This window comes from Engraulis encrasicolus, chromosome 17 (assembly GCF_034702125.1).
Source record: "Engraulis encrasicolus isolate BLACKSEA-1 chromosome 17, IST_EnEncr_1.0, whole genome shotgun sequence".
Taxonomy (NCBI): domain Eukaryota; kingdom Metazoa; phylum Chordata; class Actinopteri; order Clupeiformes; family Engraulidae; genus Engraulis; species Engraulis encrasicolus.
Window position 1 is genome coordinate 32,301,984 of NC_085873.1, and position 20,036 is coordinate 32,322,019.

Below are 20,036 nucleotides of genomic sequence, written 5' to 3' on the forward strand. Positions count from 1 at the left end.
CAAACTTTATTGGCAATGTATTAAGAACAGTGCACTACAATATCTCACAGCAATCTATTGCCCTGTTAAGGTACATGGACTTATCCACTACAGTACCTGGCATGCATCTTTTCCTCCATTGAGTAGTCCAGCACAGATCATGTTGTCTGTGATACTTCCAACTCCATTTAGGCAGTTGCACTGTCTGTTGCCCAGCACTGGAACCTCAACTTCTTGAAGCGTTTGTGGGAATGGGAGGGAATCTTAAAGGGAAAAAAGTAGGGGGAAAAATGCCTCATAAATGGGGAATTAGATGCAAAGCAATCTGTTGAATTTGCAGGAACAAATGTGTGCAATAATCATATTACACGTTGGTGGACTGTTACTTTGCCCCTGATTCCAAGTGATGACTTACCGCCGCCTTCTCCAATGGTGCCCCATCCAGTCACCCAGCTGTCTGTGCCATTGTTGAACACACTGCCACTGGCTGCCAGACAAACTGGTCTGATGAAATCAGTAAACTGAACAGGAGAACTGAGTCTCAAGAGAGCAACATCATTGTTGAATGTTTCAGTGTCATAGTTGGGATGCAAGACTATTTCAATCACACTTCTTGAAACTTCATTGGGATTGCTGGTCGATTGGTTTTGGCGGCCCAAGTACACTGTCAACCCAGCTGGATTGGCACTGAAAAAAGGATGTAAAATTTGTAAGCTTTCTGAAATCATGCATAATTATGCATTTGTAAACATTAACTAAGAAACATCAGTCTTCTGAAATTATTTATAAATCATATACAGTGCATTACTTCTTGCCACTGTGCCTACAAATTCATTATACTGTTGTGTTTTGAAACACCCTCTACATGATCATTAAACGATGACTAAATTTTCTGAGAAACCATCAAGTTAAAAACCCTCTTTCTATATCATTCACTCCATGCCCCAACTAACCTGGAGAAGCAATGGGCAGCAGACAGAACCCATTCCTTGTTGATGAGCGATCCTCCACAGAAATGACCAAACCTGTGCAGACTAACCTGCCAAGGCCAACTGCCCGCAGGAGCATCTTGCCCTCCAACTATTCTGGGGTTCACGGGAGTTGTGCCACACACTTAAGAAAAAATTAAACACAAAAACACAATTGAGCAAATGAGAAATGATTAACACTCTTAAGATGCTATGAGGAGCAATGACAGCAGAACCCAAAAGTAGGATTCTGTCAACGATTTCCTATAGGACTTGACATTACCATCAGCTGAAATACTTTCTGTAGGAGTTGGGGTTGTTGTAGTTGTTGTTGGGTTTGTTGTTGTTGCTGTTGGGTTTGTTGTTGTTGTGGTTGTTGAGGAGCTAGTTGTTGTAGTAGGTGGAAGTGGAAGCCCAGGGCAGGTAACACTATAGTCAAAATCAGGTCCAGAAGTGGCAAAAACAACAAAGCCTGGAGCATCACTCTGGATTCTGGAACTGATCCAGGACTGGAAGTTGGACACTCTTGCGTAAACTCCAGGAAGTTCAGGTCGAGCACAGCCAAAGCCCCAACTAACAACCCCAGACTGGATCCACTTCTTATCCTGCTGGTTCACCATTGGACCTCCAGAGTCACCCTGCAAAATAATATTGGAATAAATATCACCATGCTCCGTTTTTTCCAAAATATTTTCAGCACTGTCCATTTTAACAACGCCATAAAAACAAGTAGCATAATGCATAATAAGAAAGGGCAGCAGAAACCAACCACGTATATGAAGTATATCTGGGCTTCACTACTACAATACCTGGCATGCATCTTTTCCTCCATTGAGTAATCCAGCACAGATCATGTTGTCTGTGATACTTCCAACTCCATTAAGGCAGTTGCACTGTCTGTTGCCCAGCACTGGAACCTCAACTTCTTGAAGCGTTTGTGGGAATGGGAGGGGATCTTAAAGGGAACATAGTTTAAAAAGCACTTTATAAATGGGGAGTTGGATGCAAAGCAATCTGTCAAATTGTCAGGAACAAACGTGTTTATTAGCTATAATACTTTTACACGTTGGTGGACTGTTACTTTGCCCCTGATTCCAAGTGATGACTTACCGCCTTCTCCAATGGTGCCCCATCCAGTCACCCAGCTGTCTGTGCCATTGTTGAAGACACTGCCACTGGCTGCCAGACAAACTGGTCTGATGAAGTCAGTAAACTGAACAGGAGAACTGAGTTTCAGCAGAGCAATGTCATTGTCGAATGTTTGAGTGTCATAGTTGGGATGCAAGACGATTTGGATCACGCTTCTGGACACTTCGTTTGGATTGCTGCTCTGCTGTGCCTGTCGACCCAAGTACACTGTCAACCCAGCTGGATTGGCACTGAAAAAAGGATGTGTAATTCATTACGGTTTCTGAATTCATTCATAATTATGCATTTGTAAACATTAACTAAGAAACATGAGTCTTCTGAAATTATTTATGAATCATATACAGTATATTACTTGCCACTGTGCCTACAAATTCATTATACTGTTGTGTTTTGAAACACCCTCTACATGATCATTAAATACTGAGTGTTTATATTTTCTCATGAATCAGCTAGTTAGAAACCATCCTTCTTCATGCTTGAGTCCAATTAACAACTAACCTGGAGAAGCAATGGGCAGCAGAGATGACCCATTCCTTGTTGATGAGTGATCCCCCACAGAAATGTGATCCCCCAGAGCCGTGCAGGCTAACCTGCCAGGGCCAACTGCCTGCAGGAGCATCTTCTCCTCCAACTATCCTGGGGTTCACCGGAGTTGTGCCACACACTGAATAAATGAAAGTTGACACATCTTAATACTCCTGAAATACTTCGGGCAGCAATTAGGGGGAAGGGGTTCTTCAGTGACACAACCAAAGGCTATGAGGCTATTACTCACCATCAACTGATAGGCTTTCTGTTGGAGTTGGGGTTGTTGTTGTTGCTGTGGTTGTTGTTATCGGATTTGTTGTTGTTGTTGGGGTTGTTGAGGAGCTTGTTGTTGTAGTAGTTGGAAGTGGAAGTCCAGGGCAGGTGGCGCTATAGTCAGAATCGGGCCCAGGGCTGGAGAATTCCACAAAGCCTGGTAGGTCACTCTCAATCTCTCCACTGATCCAGGACTGGAAGTTGGACACTCTTGCGTAAACTCCTGGAAGTTCAGGTCGAGCACAGCCAAAGCCCCAGCTAACAACCCCAGACTGGACCCACTTCTTATCCTGCTGGCTCATCATTGGACCTCCTGAATCACCCTGCAAAGATGATGAATGAATATGAATTAATGAATATCAGCATGCTTTTTTCCCGAAAGGAACGTCCATTTTAAAAACATCATTGAAACAAGTAGCCTCATGCATAATGAGAAAGCACAGCAAAAACAACTATGTATGAAGTGTATCTGTGCTTCACTACTGAAATAGTGTACCTGGCATGCATCTCTTCCACCGCTAAGTACTCCAGCACACATCATGTTGCCTGTGATACTTCCAACTCCATTTAGGCAGTTGCACTCTCTGTTACCCACCACTGGAACCTCAACTTCTTGAAGCGTTTGGGGGAATGGGAGTGGATCTAAAAGGGGAAGATAGTAAAAACACTATAAATAGTAACCTAGGTGTACAATCTGTACAATTTGCACGAACAATGTTGTGTATTAGCTATAATATTTTGACACATGGGTGTACTACTCCTTTGCTTCACAGTGACGACTTACCGCCTTCTCCAATGGTGCCCCATCCAGTCACCCAGCTGTCTGTGCCATTGTTGAACACACTGCCACTGGCTGCTAGGCAAACTGGTCTGATGAAGTCAGTAAACTGAACAGGAGAACTAAGTTTCAGCAGAGCAATGTCATTGTCGAATGTTTGAGTGTCATAGTTGGGATGCAATATGATTTGGATCACGCTTCTGGAGACTTCGTTTGGATTGCTGCTCTGCTGTGCCTGCCGACCCAAGTACACTGTCAACCCAGCCAAACTGCCACTGAAAAAGAAGCATATACGGTAGATGATTTATGTAGATGATTTTTTTTTACAGTTTCACAAACAGTAATTAAGATAAAGATTTGTTTTAAATTAGTTACACATTTCATATAGTACCTCTGATGAATCTACTTTCATTTTCAAATTGTGCCTTTTCATCACCTTTCTGTCCAAATTGCATCATTAAACACTGACTGTAGTAATCTAGCGATCTATTTTCTAATAAATTAGTGGGTTAAAGATGTCTTTCTTTTGTATCCTTGATTCCATGCCCCAACCAACCTGGAGAAGCAATGGGCAGCAGAGATGACCCATTCCTTGTTGATGAGTGATCCTCCACAGAAATGTGATCCCCCAGAACCATGGAAGCTAACCTGCCAGGGCCAACTGCCTTGTGGAGCATCTTCTCCTCCAACTATCCTGGGGTTCACCGGAGTCGTGCCACACACTGACAAAATAAAAATTGACAAATATTTAATAGTCCTGAAATTATATGGCAAGCTATAACGGATACAAAGATCTCCATCAGTATTACACTGAGATGTCCTAGAAGACTTTAACTTACCATCAGCCGAAAGATTGTCTGTTGGAGTTGCTGTTGTTGTTGTTGGGGAGCTTGTAGTTGTTGTAGGTGGAGGTGGAAGTCCAGGGCAGGTGGCACTGTAGTCAGAATCGGGCCCAGGGCTGGAGAATTCCACAAAGCCTGGTAGGTCACACTCAATTTCTCCACTGATCCAGGACTGGAAGTTGGACACTCTTGCGTAAACTCCAGGAAGTTCCGGTCGAGCACAGCCAAAGCCCCAACTAACAACCCCTGACTGGATCCACTTCTTATCCTGCTGGCTCATCATTGGACCACCAGAGTCACCCTGCAAACACATTGTAGAAAGGTTTTTGATCACAATACCCTCTTTTTCCTTAAATTAATTGACACAGCAGTGTTACAGCTCTAACTATGTTCCCTATCTTATGTTTTGTCCCTCTTCTGTCTGAATTGAATGAACAGGCTCGGGTGACCAAGATAGTGGCATAATTCTGAGTATCCACAATTAAGCTCTGTTAAAAGTTACTGGATCACACTGTCTGTCAGAGGCTTTTTTTTTCAGGACTGCTGGCCTCTGCAGCCTATACCTTTATTTGTGCTTGGGACTGCTTTGCTTTATGGTTGGTTAATGTCCTTGTGTGTGTGCTTGTAATCCAATCCCACTGGTTGCTTTAACTTTAAACGGACAATGGCTGTGATATTTAACCCAGAAAAAGGGTATGCTAGTTGTGGGATGTTAAAATGGGGGCTCGTCCGGGAAGAACCAGCATTCGGGTTTGTTAGTTTGTTGAAGTTTGAAGCTGCCTGAAGTTTGCTGGAGGTCTTGCAAGAAGTGTGGCTTAGCTCAGGCTATGGACCAATGCAAACGGACCATAAAACAAGCACCTGTTCATCCTTTGAGTGACAGGATGACAAAATACTGTACCAGAATAAATACTAACTTAACTACTACAATACCTGGCATGCATCTTTTCCGCCTCTGAGTAGTCCAGCACAGATCATGTTGCCTGTGATACTTCCAACTCCATTTAGGCAGTTGCACTGTCTGTTACCCACCACTGGAACCTCAACTTCTTGAAGCGTTTGTGGGAATGGGAGGGGATCTGAAGAAGAGGTTGAAAAAATATTTCATAAATGTGACGCAAGGGGCAAGATAGTCAGTGTATAAACAGCCTAAAAGCGTATTATTTCCATCGGTGTCAATCCTGGGCTCAGAAAGTAAGACCCTGCCACAAATTTGACTTAAAGGGAGACTGTGAGATTTGTAGTTGTTCATTTCCAGAATTCAGGCTACCCATTCACTAATGTTACCTTTTTCACGAATATTTACCACCACCATCAAATTCTAAGTAGCCTATTCATTATAACTGGAAAAATTGCACTTTTCATACATGAAAAGGGGGTTCTTCTCCGTGGTCCGCCATTTTGAATTTCCAAAATTAGCCATTTTTAGCTGCAAAAATGACTGAACTTGGGCCATAATACAAAATGTTAGTTTATTACTTAGTAAACTTTCATGAAAAGATCAAATTTGGTAATAGACAGCCCAGTTTCAATGAGCAGCATAGTTGCAGTACCTTTTTTGACCATTTCCTGCACAGTGTACCTTTAACCACTTGTAAATCATCTGGTTGTAAGGAGTGCTCAAGACAGGTAAACCAGTTTGTCAGTAAACTGTGTTGGAAGGTAACTGGCACAGTTTTTACAGAGTTTTTACTTCTGTATTTTGGATATTTGACGTCTCTGCTGATTTCTGGAATTGTATGCTTGCTGTGATGTCACTTGTGACCTTCTGCTCAGCAGGGATTAGTCATAGATGTAGATACCATTTTCAGCCTTTTGGCATTGCCCAGAGCATGGGCATCACCATCTTGATCTGGTATCCTATGCTTTTCATAGATGTTTCCACCTTCAGGGTAATGTGCGTATCGCCTTGTCACTGATTGACAGCAGCTTTTTACCGGCTGGACCATTCATCCATTCATTCAAATAAGTGCTCAATGCAGCATCTAGTGTTTATAATAATTATGTGTGTTACTTACCGCCGCCTTCTCCAATGGTGCCCCATCCAGTCACCCAGCTGTCTGTGCCATTGTTGAAGACACTGCCACTGGCAGCCAGACAAACTGGTCTGATAAAGTCAGTAAACTGAACAGGAGAACTGAGTTTCAGCAGAGCAATGTCATTGTCGAATGTTTGAGTGTCATAGTTGGGATGCAAGACGATTTGGATCACGCTTCTGGACACTTCGTTTGGATTGCTGCTCTGCTGTGCCTGTCGACCCAAGTACACTGTCAACCCAGCTGGATTGGCACTGAAAAAAGAGATGTAGAATGTAGAATTTCACAAAGAATTATGGTTATTTTAAGATGCATAAAAACAAGATTGAAGGTTTATTTTATTTTGTAATATTTCCATATACCACCATTCGATCTACCTCAATATTCCAATTACAAAAATGCTTATTTTATGTAGGGTGCATCAAGGTAAATTGGGCCACTTTTTTGCATATAAGTGAATGGAAAAAAGTGCCCCAATTTACCTGAATTCACCCCTACATGTACAGTACCTACTGTATACTATATATCTGTCAGGGTGTAATATAGACACCAAATATGCATCATTCTTTTTGTATCATTTAACGCCAGCCTCAACAAGAGCAATCAGAGATGGCAAGTTGGCCCTCCTGCCAATTTAGGAACATGATGTTGTGTGTTTGGTGCCATCTGCAGGCAAAATAAAGCATCTCTGGTGGACACACAAACAGACAGACCCTACACAGGGTCATCGCAATAGGACTTGAGTGGGGGTTAGTATGGTGACTAACCTGGAGAAGCAATGGGCAGCAGACATGACCCATTCCTTGTTGATGAGTGATCCCCCACAGAAATGTGATCCCCCAGAGCCGTGCAGGCTAACCTGCCAGGGCCAACTGCCTGCAGGAGCATCTTCTCCTCCAACTATCCTGGGGTTCACCGGAGTTGTGCCACACACTATTCGAAACAAAAGCAATCATTAAAAAAAAAAAAAAAAAAAAAAAAAAAGAAGTGGTGCCCAACCACTCGATTATGGTCTACCAGTAGATCTTGAGTGGAGTGGTAGTTGATTGCAAGACATGTTGTGTAATATGACGGGGGAAATGCTGTCTTTCAAAGCAAGAGTCTGGTGCTGAATGAATTTGTAAGATAAGTCCCAGGGGAACACAGGATGAGGGAAAAGCATCAGGAAATGATTGCAAGGGTGCACATCGGGTGAGTAAAAGAACATGTACCGGTAGGCAAGAGATGCTTAATAATGTGGCGAGATGGGAGAGCTATGTCCAACTCACGATTACCGTGTGGTGTCAACACTAATCGATTCAGCAATGCAATGCAGTGCAGGGCAAGGACAAATCAATTCAAGTTCCAGAATCAATGCGGAAAATGTTTTAAGTTTCAATTACTTCCGTGGATATTTCAGGAGCAAATGAATGTTAAATTAAATAAAAGCACTTCAAAGCATTGAAAACTGCAAGACTGATACAAAAAACGGCCAATAAAATGTTCAGTATCTGACTACTTGTATTACCTCATCATGAGTGATGAAATATTTGCTTTGCTTTCAGTAGAAATGTAATGCATTGCAATGCATCGTAGAATTGAATCGAATCGAATCGCTACCTCCTGAATCGTAATCGAATCGAATCATGAGGGCAGTGCCAATGCACACCACTAGTATATACTATAGGTAGCCGCGTGTCAGGGAAATGTTTGTAAGGGGACATGTGAGGCGTTCACTTCAAGTAGTGCTGTTTCCTGTTCCCATTCCGAGAAAAACGATTCACTAAACTCACTCCTCTGCTATGCTACCATCATTGACACAGCTGAAAAACAAGTAATTCACATGTGAGGAATTTGTTACCGTTAATTTGTACCGTGACAGGCACTTGATAAAGCTCATCATTTTATATATGTGTACTGGCCTACCAAATATTGATCATTTTTAAATTCAGTTGTCATGCCGTCTGGCTCTGTTCATATGGGGGGATATCTATCTCTCCCTGTCCTGCTGGGGTGAGAAATCTCTGACTGCTGCTGCCCCCTGACTGCTTTTCCATGGTGCTCATGGAAAAACAAGGCGGGTGGGGGGGTCCTCTAAACAGATCCATACCGCCAGATGTAATTCATAGTTTACAATAAAGAATTTCATTCAGAATCTTCTCTTGTGTTTCTTGACTAAAATGGGTCTGACAGAAAATGCATTGTGAGCGTTTTTTTTCCCAAATTTCATTTCCATATTGAAGTGGCCTGGATGTGAATTAAACAGTAAGCATACGGTAGGGCTTAAAAATCTGATACTACCATTTACTGAAGAATCCTCTCTGGGAGCCTTCGTTGTGAGTCCTCCTCTGCTGGGCAGAGGTAGGCCACGGCAGGTGTAGGAATTGTCGGGATCGATTCCGGACGCAAGAAATGAGAAAAAGCCCGGTGATAGGCCATCGGTCACTTGGCTCCTAATCCACTCCTGGTAGCGGGACACTCTGGTGTAGACGCCAGGAAGCTCAGGTCGAGCACAGCCAAAACCCCAGCTGATGATTCCTGATTGGATCCACACGTCGTTCTGGACGTTGACCATTGGACCCCCCGAGTCGCCCTGCAAATTCATTTTCAATTAAGCCAGTTAGACACATGACCCCTGTTATAAATTAACTGTTACCAGAGTGGCAATGACCAAGTCAGAATGTATGACTTCAGGCCATCTGCACTGTCATAGGGTTGTACTACTGTGGTAGTAAAAAAAAAATCAGTGACTACGGCAGCAATCTAGGGGTTATATACAGTATATACGTGAAGAGCTTTTTTCTCCTCATTTAAATGCAATTTTTATTTTCTAATTAACTTTGGCTGATTTAATTTGCCATATTTAATTTGATTTTAAGGTAGTAATATTAAATATATAATTAATATATTTAATACTAATCCAATTATTTGGACCTAGATTAATTGTATCAATTTCTCATTTATCAAACAGTTCATATAGAGGCACCCTGTACTTATACTGCGTGTATCTTTTTGTTCATTCAGTAAAATACCACAATAGCATTCACTTATACGTTGCTTTTGACATTATGTAGTAGGTCATCTGTCCTATCCACATGGTTTACAAGTTGTTGTTCACCAAGTGTCCGTAATGAAACATTGCTGTTCCTTTCTATGTGCTGTATGGGCTATATGGCTGGCAATAAATGAATCAAACTAAGGGGTGTAACACGCTCAACTCAACTAAAGTAAAATCCTGGGTGCTTATTCCTCAAGAGTATAGACGAAATAAAGAGAACAGGTCAGCACTCTAAGTTTTGTGTTTTATTGCCCGTTATTGCCTAACGGGCAATAAAACACAAAACTTGGAGTGCTGTCCTGTTCTCTTTATTTTGACAATAAATAAATCAATCAATATTCATCTTACCTGGCAGGAGTCCTTTCCTCCGGTCTGTAGACCAGCACAGATCATGTTGTCTGTGACCCTCCTTATGCCGTTCTGGCATTTGCACTGTCTGTTGCCCACCACTGGAACCTCAACTTCTTGAAGCCTCCGAGGGAATGGGAGCCGGACTACAAAACAAATTCAAGTCGAATGATGAATACACCTTCAAAAATCACATTTACTTTTATGTGTGGCAGCCATGGGGAGGTGGTCTTAAGATCAGAGGGTTACAGGTTCGAATCCCACCACTACCTCTCCCTACATCTCCATCCATGGCTGAAGTAGCCTTGAGCAAGCCTCCTAACCCCACATTGCTCCAGGGACTGTAACCAATACCCTGTAAATAACTGTAAGTCACTTAGTATAAAAGTGTCAATTAGGTGCAATGTAATGTAGTAATATGATTCATTAATATACCTACTTTCTTTGATGGGTAATTAGACTCTTTAAAGCAATACAATGGACTCTGCCAATCTAACATGCAGGTTGTAGACGGAACATATATACAGTACAGCATTTTAAATGCTAACAAGACATAAGCCAGTAAAAAAACACCCAGTGAAACTGCAGAAGTGGAAGCACGACTGTTTGGTCTCAAAGAATTCCAGTGTTAAGTAACTGAAAACTTAAGTTAGAGAGTGGGACCACACAGTGTACACCTATTGAAGAACTTTTTCAGTGTGGATGGATTAACTTTCCTGATTTAAAAAAATCATTTGACACTGACTACTGTCAAATGTGAGCCGAATGGCCTTGAATGGAAAAAAAATAAACAATCCTCCACAGAGTGTATTTGGCCCAGCTCTCTAATGCCGCTTTTCCACTACTGGTTTTCTGGTAGGCCTACAGCTTGACAAAGCGCGACTCGGCCGCCACTTTTTGCTTTTCGTATAGGCGCGACACAGCCCAATCGAAAGCAAAAAGTAGCGGCCGAGTCGCGATGTGTCAGGCTGTGGGCTTACCAGAAAACCATCAGTGTTGTTGAACTGACACTGTACAAATACTATACTGTAGTCACCGCCAGTGATAGGCAAAATGGATTCATTAGATACATTCCAGTACCACATACGGTATTCATTGTTTAATCAGTTCAATTCAACCAGTTGACTATTTAGCCAGCCTATCACTTGACTGACATGGACACTTGATTGTAAACTAATTCATACATTTTGCCCATCACTGGTTTCCGCTTAGCTAACCTGAGCTGACTTACCTCCCTCTCGCACAGCCCCCCATCCGGTCACCCAGCTGTCCTCTCCACTGTGGAAGGCGCTGTCTTTGGCAGCCAGGCAGACGGGCCGGATGAAGTCCGTGAAGGGAACCGGAGAACTGAGCCTCAGCAGGGCGATGTCGTTGTCGTTGTTCCTCCGCTGGTAGCGGGGATGCTGGATGACTCTGACCACTCTCCTCCTGACCTCGCTGGGGTTGGTGGTCAGCTGGGCATGGCGACCCAGGTAGACAACCAGGCCTCTGGGGCTTGTGCTGTGAACATGATGTAGCCTGATTATCATCGACTTTCAAATCTCTTCGAGACTTGGTCTGACCAAGTCCATAACAATTAACATTTCCCAAACGGCATTTCCCAAACAGCCTCCCTTGGTTTGCTGATGATTGTTTGCGTCCCAACAAAGCGGGTTACCGATTTTGCAGGAGCTCAGAAAGTACTTGCATTGCTCTTGACCTGACTGGTAGCACAGTTTAAGGTGTTGCATCTCAAGGAGGGCATGGCCTGGCTAAACATGATGAGGAATGGGGCAACCCTTGTTAGGGAGTTGTCCAAGTACTTTGTAATATCTGTCAATCGCTTTGGATTAAATTCAAAGTAAGTGTAAGGTAATGTAATATACTGTAATGTAGTGTAATGGGATTACCAAGAAAGGGATTGGCATGGTTCAATTTGTAGGGAGGATGGAGGTTGTTTCTTTGTATTCTATTTTTGGCATATACCCCTGCTACAGACAATGAGCAATTGTTGTTGTTGGTGTTGTGGTTATTATTATTATTATTATTAATAATAATAATAATAATAATAATAATAATAATAATAATAATAATAATAATAATAATAATCACACCTTGTAGGGCAACAAAGGGTACCATGCCAATTACAGAATATCAAAATTAAACACGACAACATAAACTCACCGTAACATATAATACACAGGTAATTACATAATAATATTGCCCTTCATTGACAAAAGAAATTCTTTGTCTATGAAGGGGACGGGTAGGCCTATGTAATTTCCTGTGTATTGTGTCAGCTGTGTGCCCAACACAATAGCTAGCTTTTCTTCAATAAGCCTACTGTCCAGACTCATTGGCATGCGTTTTAAAATGTCAAAGAGACTTGCACAATTTCACTATTATCTCTTGCATACTCCACTCCCCTTCCCTTTGTAATACACTTGACACTTTCGATTGTCTCAGTCTCATTGTACAGGCAACTGAAGACAACAAAAGTTTTGTGAATTCTTCACGTCTTGGAAAAAATAGCATCATGTCAATTAACAATACTGTAATCTGTAACAAATCTGCAACAATACGGTATGTGTAGACACATTTTAGAGTGATGGTTCACAAGGAGAGGCAGGTAGAGCATTTTCCTTTGCCAGCTGACAGACCGCTTTATGTCAAAATGTCAAGTCAGTAAAAACATTCATTGTTCGTCAGCAGCCTCCTCTTATGTCAATGGTGCGATGGTGTGTATCAGCCGTTTATGATGACACAATGGCTGACATATTTTCACTAAGCCTCCTGTTAAGGTTGATCTCCGTGCTGTCTGTTTTAGCCCTCAAGGGACTTTTCATGTGTTCAATTATACTCTGTACTTTCTTGACTCTAAGTCATGCGCCTGAGTCATATTGCAGAATAGAAGTAATTTTTGGGAGCTAATTTCTACAGTAATCATTAGGACACTGTATATGCATATTAAACATTTTAGAATATAATTCATTTCAGATAGTGACTTTCCTTCGCAATCATCATTATTAGGCTATAAATACCATAAACAAGTTATTTTAGCTTCAATCTGTGTATGATGCAGTATATCCAGTGCACCTAGGTTACATACCGCCATTCAGACATACCGCCATTCCGACATTGAAATTTTATTGCAGGAACCATTTTTCCAGCTTGCAGGAACTGTTTTTAAAATATTTCAGACCCTACCTTTAACCCCTTAAGACGCGGCTTTATAAATTTGTTGTTATCAGTATGGTAATGACCAAGTCGTGGTGCATTACTAAAGGGCCTGTGCTGTGTCATAGTATTGTAGTGCTGTGGTAGTTACATTTCAATGGCTATTACAGCGTGCCACTGGAGGTACGGCGCGCATTAAGGGGCTACAGGCATTTGGACCGTGACAAAATTATACACTAATCCTGTAATTGCGCTGTCAGTCCCTCCACTTTCCGCTCGTGTTGCAACATTGTTGCAAATGTTAAAAGTTAGAACGTTGTTCACGCGCCTTTAAGTACTTGCAACAATGTTTAAATGACTCGGAATGGCTTGGATTGGCAATTAAATACTGTCGGAATGGCGGTATGTTGGAATGGCCGTATGTTGAAATGGCGGTTGCGCCCCATGCACCTAACCACACATTGCTCCAGGGACTATAACCAACACCCTGTAAAAAAATAACTGCAATCACTTTGGATTAAAAGTGTAAGCTAAGTGCAATGTAATATGATAGAACGTAATATCCCCCATACCCTGAGAAGCAGTGAGCCGCAGTCAGGATCCACTGGTTGTTGATGAGAGAGCCGCCACAGAAGTGCCTGCCGTAGCGGTGCAGACTGACCTGCCAGGGCCAGCTCCCTCGAGGGGCCTCCTGCCCCCCCACTATCCTGCTGGTCACCCTGTTGATGCTCGGACGACCGCACACTGGACCAACATTGAGGAGGGAAAATATCGTAGAAGTCAGAGGTTGAATCTTAAATGTCGCTCATTCGTTCACTATCATTCAATAACATTCAATTAAATTCAAATTTATTAGGGACGATGTACAATTAAAACATAAATGTTGCCATTTCGTGCATTGTATCGGAATTAGCCTTTGGCTAATTTACATCTGCACACATGTCCCTGGCAGGATAGTCATACTGCCCTGTGAAGGGAGGGAGACACAGTGGTGAAGCTATGCAACTTGTACCCTCGACACATTTTCCACGACACACCAGGTGATCTCTCACGAGACTTTTTTCGGTGTATGTGGTGAATAAGTCAACATTTCAGTCCAGGGATGTATTTCTCGAAACCCTAGCTGCTAACTACATTAGCTACTTTGTTGTTTGCAATGCAATTGTTGCTAACTGGCTAACAACTACAACTCAAGAAGCGAACCCCAGACCAGTTAGGTTTATGCTGAATCTCAAATGGTGCACTTGTGCACTTATAGTGTTCATGTTTCAGTGCGTATGGCATATTAGTTACATACTGAAACATAGTGCCCGAAGTGCACAAGTGTGCCATTTGAAATCCAGCATTAGACAAATAATAGTTGTTATAGTTGTCTCACATGTTGCACTGATGAAATGCCTTTAGTCTCATTGTATGTGTACCGGGTACTTGACATTGATGACAATCACAAGCTCATCTACTCCCCTGTGATTCTTCTATTCTATTCTATTCTATTATATTATATTCTATTCTATTCCGGGCTGTTCTATTCTATTCACAATGGGACCACCAAATAAGGGAGAGTTCTTGCGCAGTAGCCGTGGTCCTGGCACAGACACATAGTACGCAGACAAGTGCATGTGATCAATCAACATGTGACAAATATGTCGCCATACTGGTTGGCTAGCAGTGTGATGAGGTCTCGGGGAGCCTACTTGACAAAAGCTGTTTGCCTGACGGTGACAGAAAAAATGACAGTATTTGCTGATCTGTATTTGAAGGGTTTATTTGCAAAATGATGTATCTCCATTTTGTAGAATGTTGGGAAATTGACATTTTTGTATTGACATACCATTGAATTGCATTGCAAAATGTATTTTATATAGGTTAAAAAAGTATGTTCTTAAAATATTTGAATGGTAAGAATTCACACATAGATGATAGGCCCTCTGAACAGTCATTTCCAATAATAAAATGAAAAAGTAAAAAAATGGAGATACACCGTTTTGCAAATAAACCCTTCATTTGTTCACTTGAAAAAGGTCAAAACACTTGTCAGCTCCAGGCTGGTCTGGGGCCAAAAATAAGGCCTGGGCATTTTTGGGCATACAGCAGTCCCTCACACAACCACCACCCTCAAGTCCATATTAAAGACGGACTAATGGGCCGAAAGTAAGAAAGTCAAGGCAAGGCAAGGCAAGTTTATTTGTATAGCACATTTCATACACAGGTGCAATTCAATGTGCTTCACTTCACTCACAAAAATAAAAGCAAAAAAATTTAATAAACGCAAAAAGAAAGGAAACAAGAAAGACATTAGAGTAAATGAAAATTAAAACATTAAGATAAAACAAAGTAATTACAAAAAAAAAGAAAACTTTTAATTTAGAGCAGCTAGGGAAAAGCATCTGAGAACAGCTTCATCTTGAGTCGACTGTAGATTTAAAGCTATCAATAGTGGGTGCATTTGTTACATCATCTGGAAGCTGCTTCCACAGTTTTGCAGCATAGGAGCTACATGCTGCCTCTCCACACTTTGTCTTAACTTTTGGAATTACCAGCAAATTCTTCTCCGTTGACCTTAGTGACCTGGTTGGTGCATACCACTGAAAACATAGCCAGTAGGTAGGTTGGTCCCATTCCATTTAATGCTTTTAACACAAGAAGCATTTTTTTAAATCAATTCTGTAGCTCACTGGGTTCCCACAATTAACGCTCCACTTGTGACAGATACGTAGCCTCTTTATGCATGATGAGCCCACTTCAAAGGGGCTAAACGCTAAGACACTCATACCTGTAGCCTACAGCAGGCTGAGGGTGTAATAAAACAAACAAAAAATAGGCTATATCCAATAGTTTATGCAACTTACCATCTAGTTGGCTGTGTGACCCTGTAGGAGAAGACAGAAATGGCAATGTAACGAAATGACTCAGTGTGGTCTTGATAGCCTATGAGGTGTTCACTACAGTCCTGACATGACTCAGTCATGAGTAGAGTATTTCAGCTGATATGCACCTGCTCACTAAACCACAGCAAAGTCAATCTTCAAAAAGGCTGGTTTCACCCAGGAGTTCCAATGCAAACATTGCTGAACCTCACTGTAATGCACTTTTTTTTTTACAAGTCAATCATCCATCCATGCTACAGCTTGTCAATTAGGAACTGAACGTCATAATTAGAGTGCACTTCTAATTTGGGTGAAAGACACTGTACATAGTAAAAAATGTAGTGTTAATTCAACACTTAGAGAGTACTCTGGGACCAAATACACTGTAGAACATGTTAAATGAACTCTCTAACTGTTGAATTAACACTACATTGTTTTACTGTGTACATTGTCATTAATTAGTGCCAAACAGGAATGGAAAAGTTGTTGTTATTATTATCATTATTATCATTATTATTATTGTTATTATTATTACTATTACTACTATTATTGCTACTACTACCACTGCTACTAACAATAACAATAATAGTAATACATAGATAATAAAAACAATAATAATAATAATAATAATAATAATAATAATAATAATAATAATAATGTGTTCGAAAGACATGTAAACTTACCTGTAGCTGAAAAACAGGTGATTAGAAGCAATGACAACCAATCTGTGACAGCCATTATTGTTTCCCTGTAACGGGCATCATCTTCCTCTGTCTTCTATATATAGGCTACATGAACTTGCTCTGTCACCTCCTCTCACACATGTCACGTCACACACACCGTCACACACCATCCCTTCTTCTCATTTTCGTCAGAACTCTGTCCACACACAGACATTTTTCCCCCTCCTTTTCGTACATTTCCTTCCTTGTTGTCACCATTCACGTGTGTGGTGACAGTGTCACAAAAGGTAGCCGCGCCTCACTTTATAGGTCCCATGGTCCGAAAACTTGTGGAGTGATGACTACAGCGACTCGCACACTATGTAACGTGACAATGAAGTGTCAAAATTGTTATTTTTTTCAGAGCCTGTGTTTTATGAACACGGGCCTTATCTATCGTAGAAGGGGCCAAAAAAATGCCATATGCACTTGTGGAATGATGACTAAAGCGACTCGCACACTATGTTACGTGACATGAAGTGTCAATGATTTTTTTTTTCAGTGCACGTGTTTTACGAACACAGGCCTTATCTATCGTAGAAGGGGCCAAAAAAGTGCCATGTGGTCGAGTGCAGGGCCGGATTAATGCACAGGCTGCTGCAGCCTAGGGGCCCCCATCTGCCAGGGGGCTCCGGAATGGCTAAAAGTGAAAAATTACAGAATTGTGTCAGGATGTAATATTGAAAAAGTCCCGTGTCGTGTTGAGTACAGTTGGTAGACAAGTTAACCTTAATTCCTTGTTCATAATTATGACACTGTTGTCTATGTTCATTTGTCAGCGGGGGGCCCCACAGCAACCTGTAGCCTAGGGGCCCCAGACCATCTTAATCCGGCCCTGTTCGAGTGTAATGCGGTGAAATCAGTAAATATACAGTAGGTCCTTTAGTAATGTCAAGTTCATATCAGTTCGCCTGATATTTAACTAGTCAACTTTGAAGCAAATTCCTGAGCAAGCTCTGAGCGTCTCTGACACAAACATGCCTGATCAAATATCTGCATTGGCCTACTCAACTTTTGTGTAGAAATGATATTGTGTTTTGTTTTATTTATACATGCCTAGGTGATCGCTCACTTGACTTGTGTGTAATACATACAGGACATGACTCCACTGGTATTGCACATACATAGCTGTGTTTCTCAAAAAGTAATACTCAAGCCAAAGTAGTAGACCTACTTAAGCATGAGGTGCCTGTTTAGCAACAAATCAGAAATAGGTCTCATATCATCACAAAAAGTTTATACACTATTTTACCTGGCACATGCTCTTTGCACAGGCATGTTATGGCATGTGCGAGAGAGAAAAAAATCATTGTATAGGCCCATGAAGATATTATAGGCCTATGTATAACTTTTTGTGATGTAACATATTTCCTAGGGGCATCTCATATTAAAGGTACACAGTGTAAGATTTTTAGTTGTTTATAGAATTCATGCTACCCATTCACGAATGTTACCTTTTTCATGAATGCTTACCACCACCATCAGATTCTAAGTATTCATTATTACTGGAAAAATAGCATTTTTCATACATGAAAAGGGGGATCTTCTCCATAGTCCGCCATTTGGAATTTCCAGATATAGCCATTTTTAGCTACAAAAATGACTGTACTTGGGCCATACTAGAAAATAGTTTATTACTTAGTAACATTTTATGAAAATATCAAATTTGGCAATAGGCAACCCAGTTTCAATGAGCAGCATAGCTGCAATACCCCTTTTGACAATTTCCTGCACAGTTCACATTTAAGTATAACTTAGGCTTAAGTACAACTAGTTCAATGTTTTTGGGAAAAACAGCCATCAGGCTGGTGAAAAAAGTGCCCTCTAGTTTAGTGTCTCCAAAACCAACACCCCATGATCAAACATCTGTATTGGCATACTTAGATTAGATAAAATCACTTTTATTTGGACCCGAAGGTAGATCTCATGTAGCCTGATTATCATTGACATTCAAATCTCTTTGAGACTTGGTCTGACCAAGAGAATTACCATGAACGTTTCCCAAACGGCATGGTTGAACCGCCTTCCTAGGTTTGCTACTGGTTGACTGGTTTCGACAAAATGGGTGGAGTTCCCGATTTTTCAGGAGAAATGATATTTACATTGCTCTTGGCCTGACTAGAGGCAACGCTGAAGCTGTTGCGTCACTAGTCACGCATTCAGGCCGACTAAGAGCCATGCCGGTGTCCGTTCCCGCACCTAATCGCAAACCGGCCATTGTGTTCAAGCCACAGATTTTAGCATTTGCGAACCGGAAAGTTGGTTCGAAATGCGAACCGCAAAATACTAGGTTTTTCTCTGCGAACCGTGACGACAGTGCGACCAGAACGCAACTGGTGCGGGCACCGGCTCCGGCTCTGTTCTGGTCGGCCTGAAATCCCTATAGGAGGGGCTGGCCAGGCTAGATTTCATATGCAGTCAAGTGATCTCCACTTATACAAAACGTTTAAAACATTTAGGACACACATAACATTTCAACATTTCACACTGAACATTAGACATGACCAAAAGTAGTGTATCCTATAATGTCATGATGTCACATTAAATGATAAGGATAAAAACAGATTTAGCAGCAGGAAGGTATTGACATGTGGTCAATTCTGTAGGCTATGTAAGTTTGATGAGTAATAAAATGACGTACAATATTGTATCCTTAATTTATATGTGCTTAGGTGGTAGCTAAAACGGAAGTAAAGACTCTTAATTTTGGTTAAGTGGATGGGCTAAGCCCACCACTAATGACTAACTGACAGCTGCAATATATTGTGCCATGTGATTGAATGACCGCACCCTGACAAAGACTGCGTTGGTCGAAACGCGTCGGGCAGTCTATTTGCCTTCGAAAAAGTAAAAAATAAGAAACCGGAGTGCCACAGTTTCCTGCTCTTAATTTTTTGATGTCAACTTTACCCACTTACTGTTTAGAGCACCCGTGTAAAAAGGTCTGGATTCACGCTGCGCTTCAGTTTTTCCCTTCCCTTTTCTACAGACTCTTCTCGTTTGAGACTATTTAGGTCTGAGCTGGACCAGACATGGGGTAGACTCTAAGGCATGTTTTGTTGGTGTGTGTACACTAACCCTGTGCTACTGTGCTTAAAAGCAATGTACTTGGCATCTGCACTCATTGTTCTGTATATTACAGTATATCACGAAAGTGAATACACCCCTCACAGTTTTGCAGATTTTTGAGTATATCTTTTCCTAGGAAAGCATTACAGAAATTTAACTTTGACACAATGATTAGTGACCTTTTAACAACATATTTAACCGCTTAAATTTCTTGTTCACTCAGAAAAAAACAAAATACAGCCATTAATGTTTGAACATGTACTCACAAAAGTGAGTACACCCCA

The 20,036-nt window shown here is 41.4% G+C and overlaps 1 protein-coding gene across 1 annotated transcript in view; it reads right to left on the minus strand.

Annotated features, from left to right (window-relative positions):
• LOC134466782 (uncharacterized) overlaps positions 1–16,705 on the minus strand; it is a 39,186-nt gene extending 22,481 nt beyond the window's left edge. Inside the window, exons 1-21 of the mRNA XM_063220659.1 lie at positions 16,645–16,705; positions 15,944–15,964; positions 13,667–13,838; positions 11,170–11,438; positions 9,939–10,084; positions 8,834–9,125; positions 7,321–7,486; positions 6,536–6,807; positions 5,451–5,596; positions 4,515–4,818; positions 4,232–4,397; positions 3,682–3,950; positions 3,394–3,539; positions 2,872–3,220; positions 2,595–2,760; positions 2,058–2,326; positions 1,757–1,902; positions 1,231–1,585; positions 933–1,092; positions 398–666; positions 97–242 (exon numbers count right to left, since the gene is read on the minus strand). Of these exons, the coding sequence (XP_063076729.1) occupies positions 97–242; positions 398–666; positions 933–1,092; positions 1,231–1,585; positions 1,757–1,902; positions 2,058–2,326; positions 2,595–2,760; positions 2,872–3,220; positions 3,394–3,539; positions 3,682–3,950; positions 4,232–4,397; positions 4,515–4,818; positions 5,451–5,596; positions 6,536–6,807; positions 7,321–7,486; positions 8,834–9,125; positions 9,939–10,084; positions 11,170–11,438; positions 13,667–13,838; positions 15,944–15,964; positions 16,645–16,699 (4,284 nt within the window). The 5' untranslated portion in view covers positions 16,700–16,705. The remainder of the gene's footprint in view (positions 1–96; positions 243–397; positions 667–932; positions 1,093–1,230; positions 1,586–1,756; positions 1,903–2,057; positions 2,327–2,594; positions 2,761–2,871; positions 3,221–3,393; positions 3,540–3,681; positions 3,951–4,231; positions 4,398–4,514; positions 4,819–5,450; positions 5,597–6,535; positions 6,808–7,320; positions 7,487–8,833; positions 9,126–9,938; positions 10,085–11,169; positions 11,439–13,666; positions 13,839–15,943; positions 15,965–16,644) is intronic.
• Between the last annotated feature and the right edge of the window lie 3,331 nt (positions 16,706–20,036).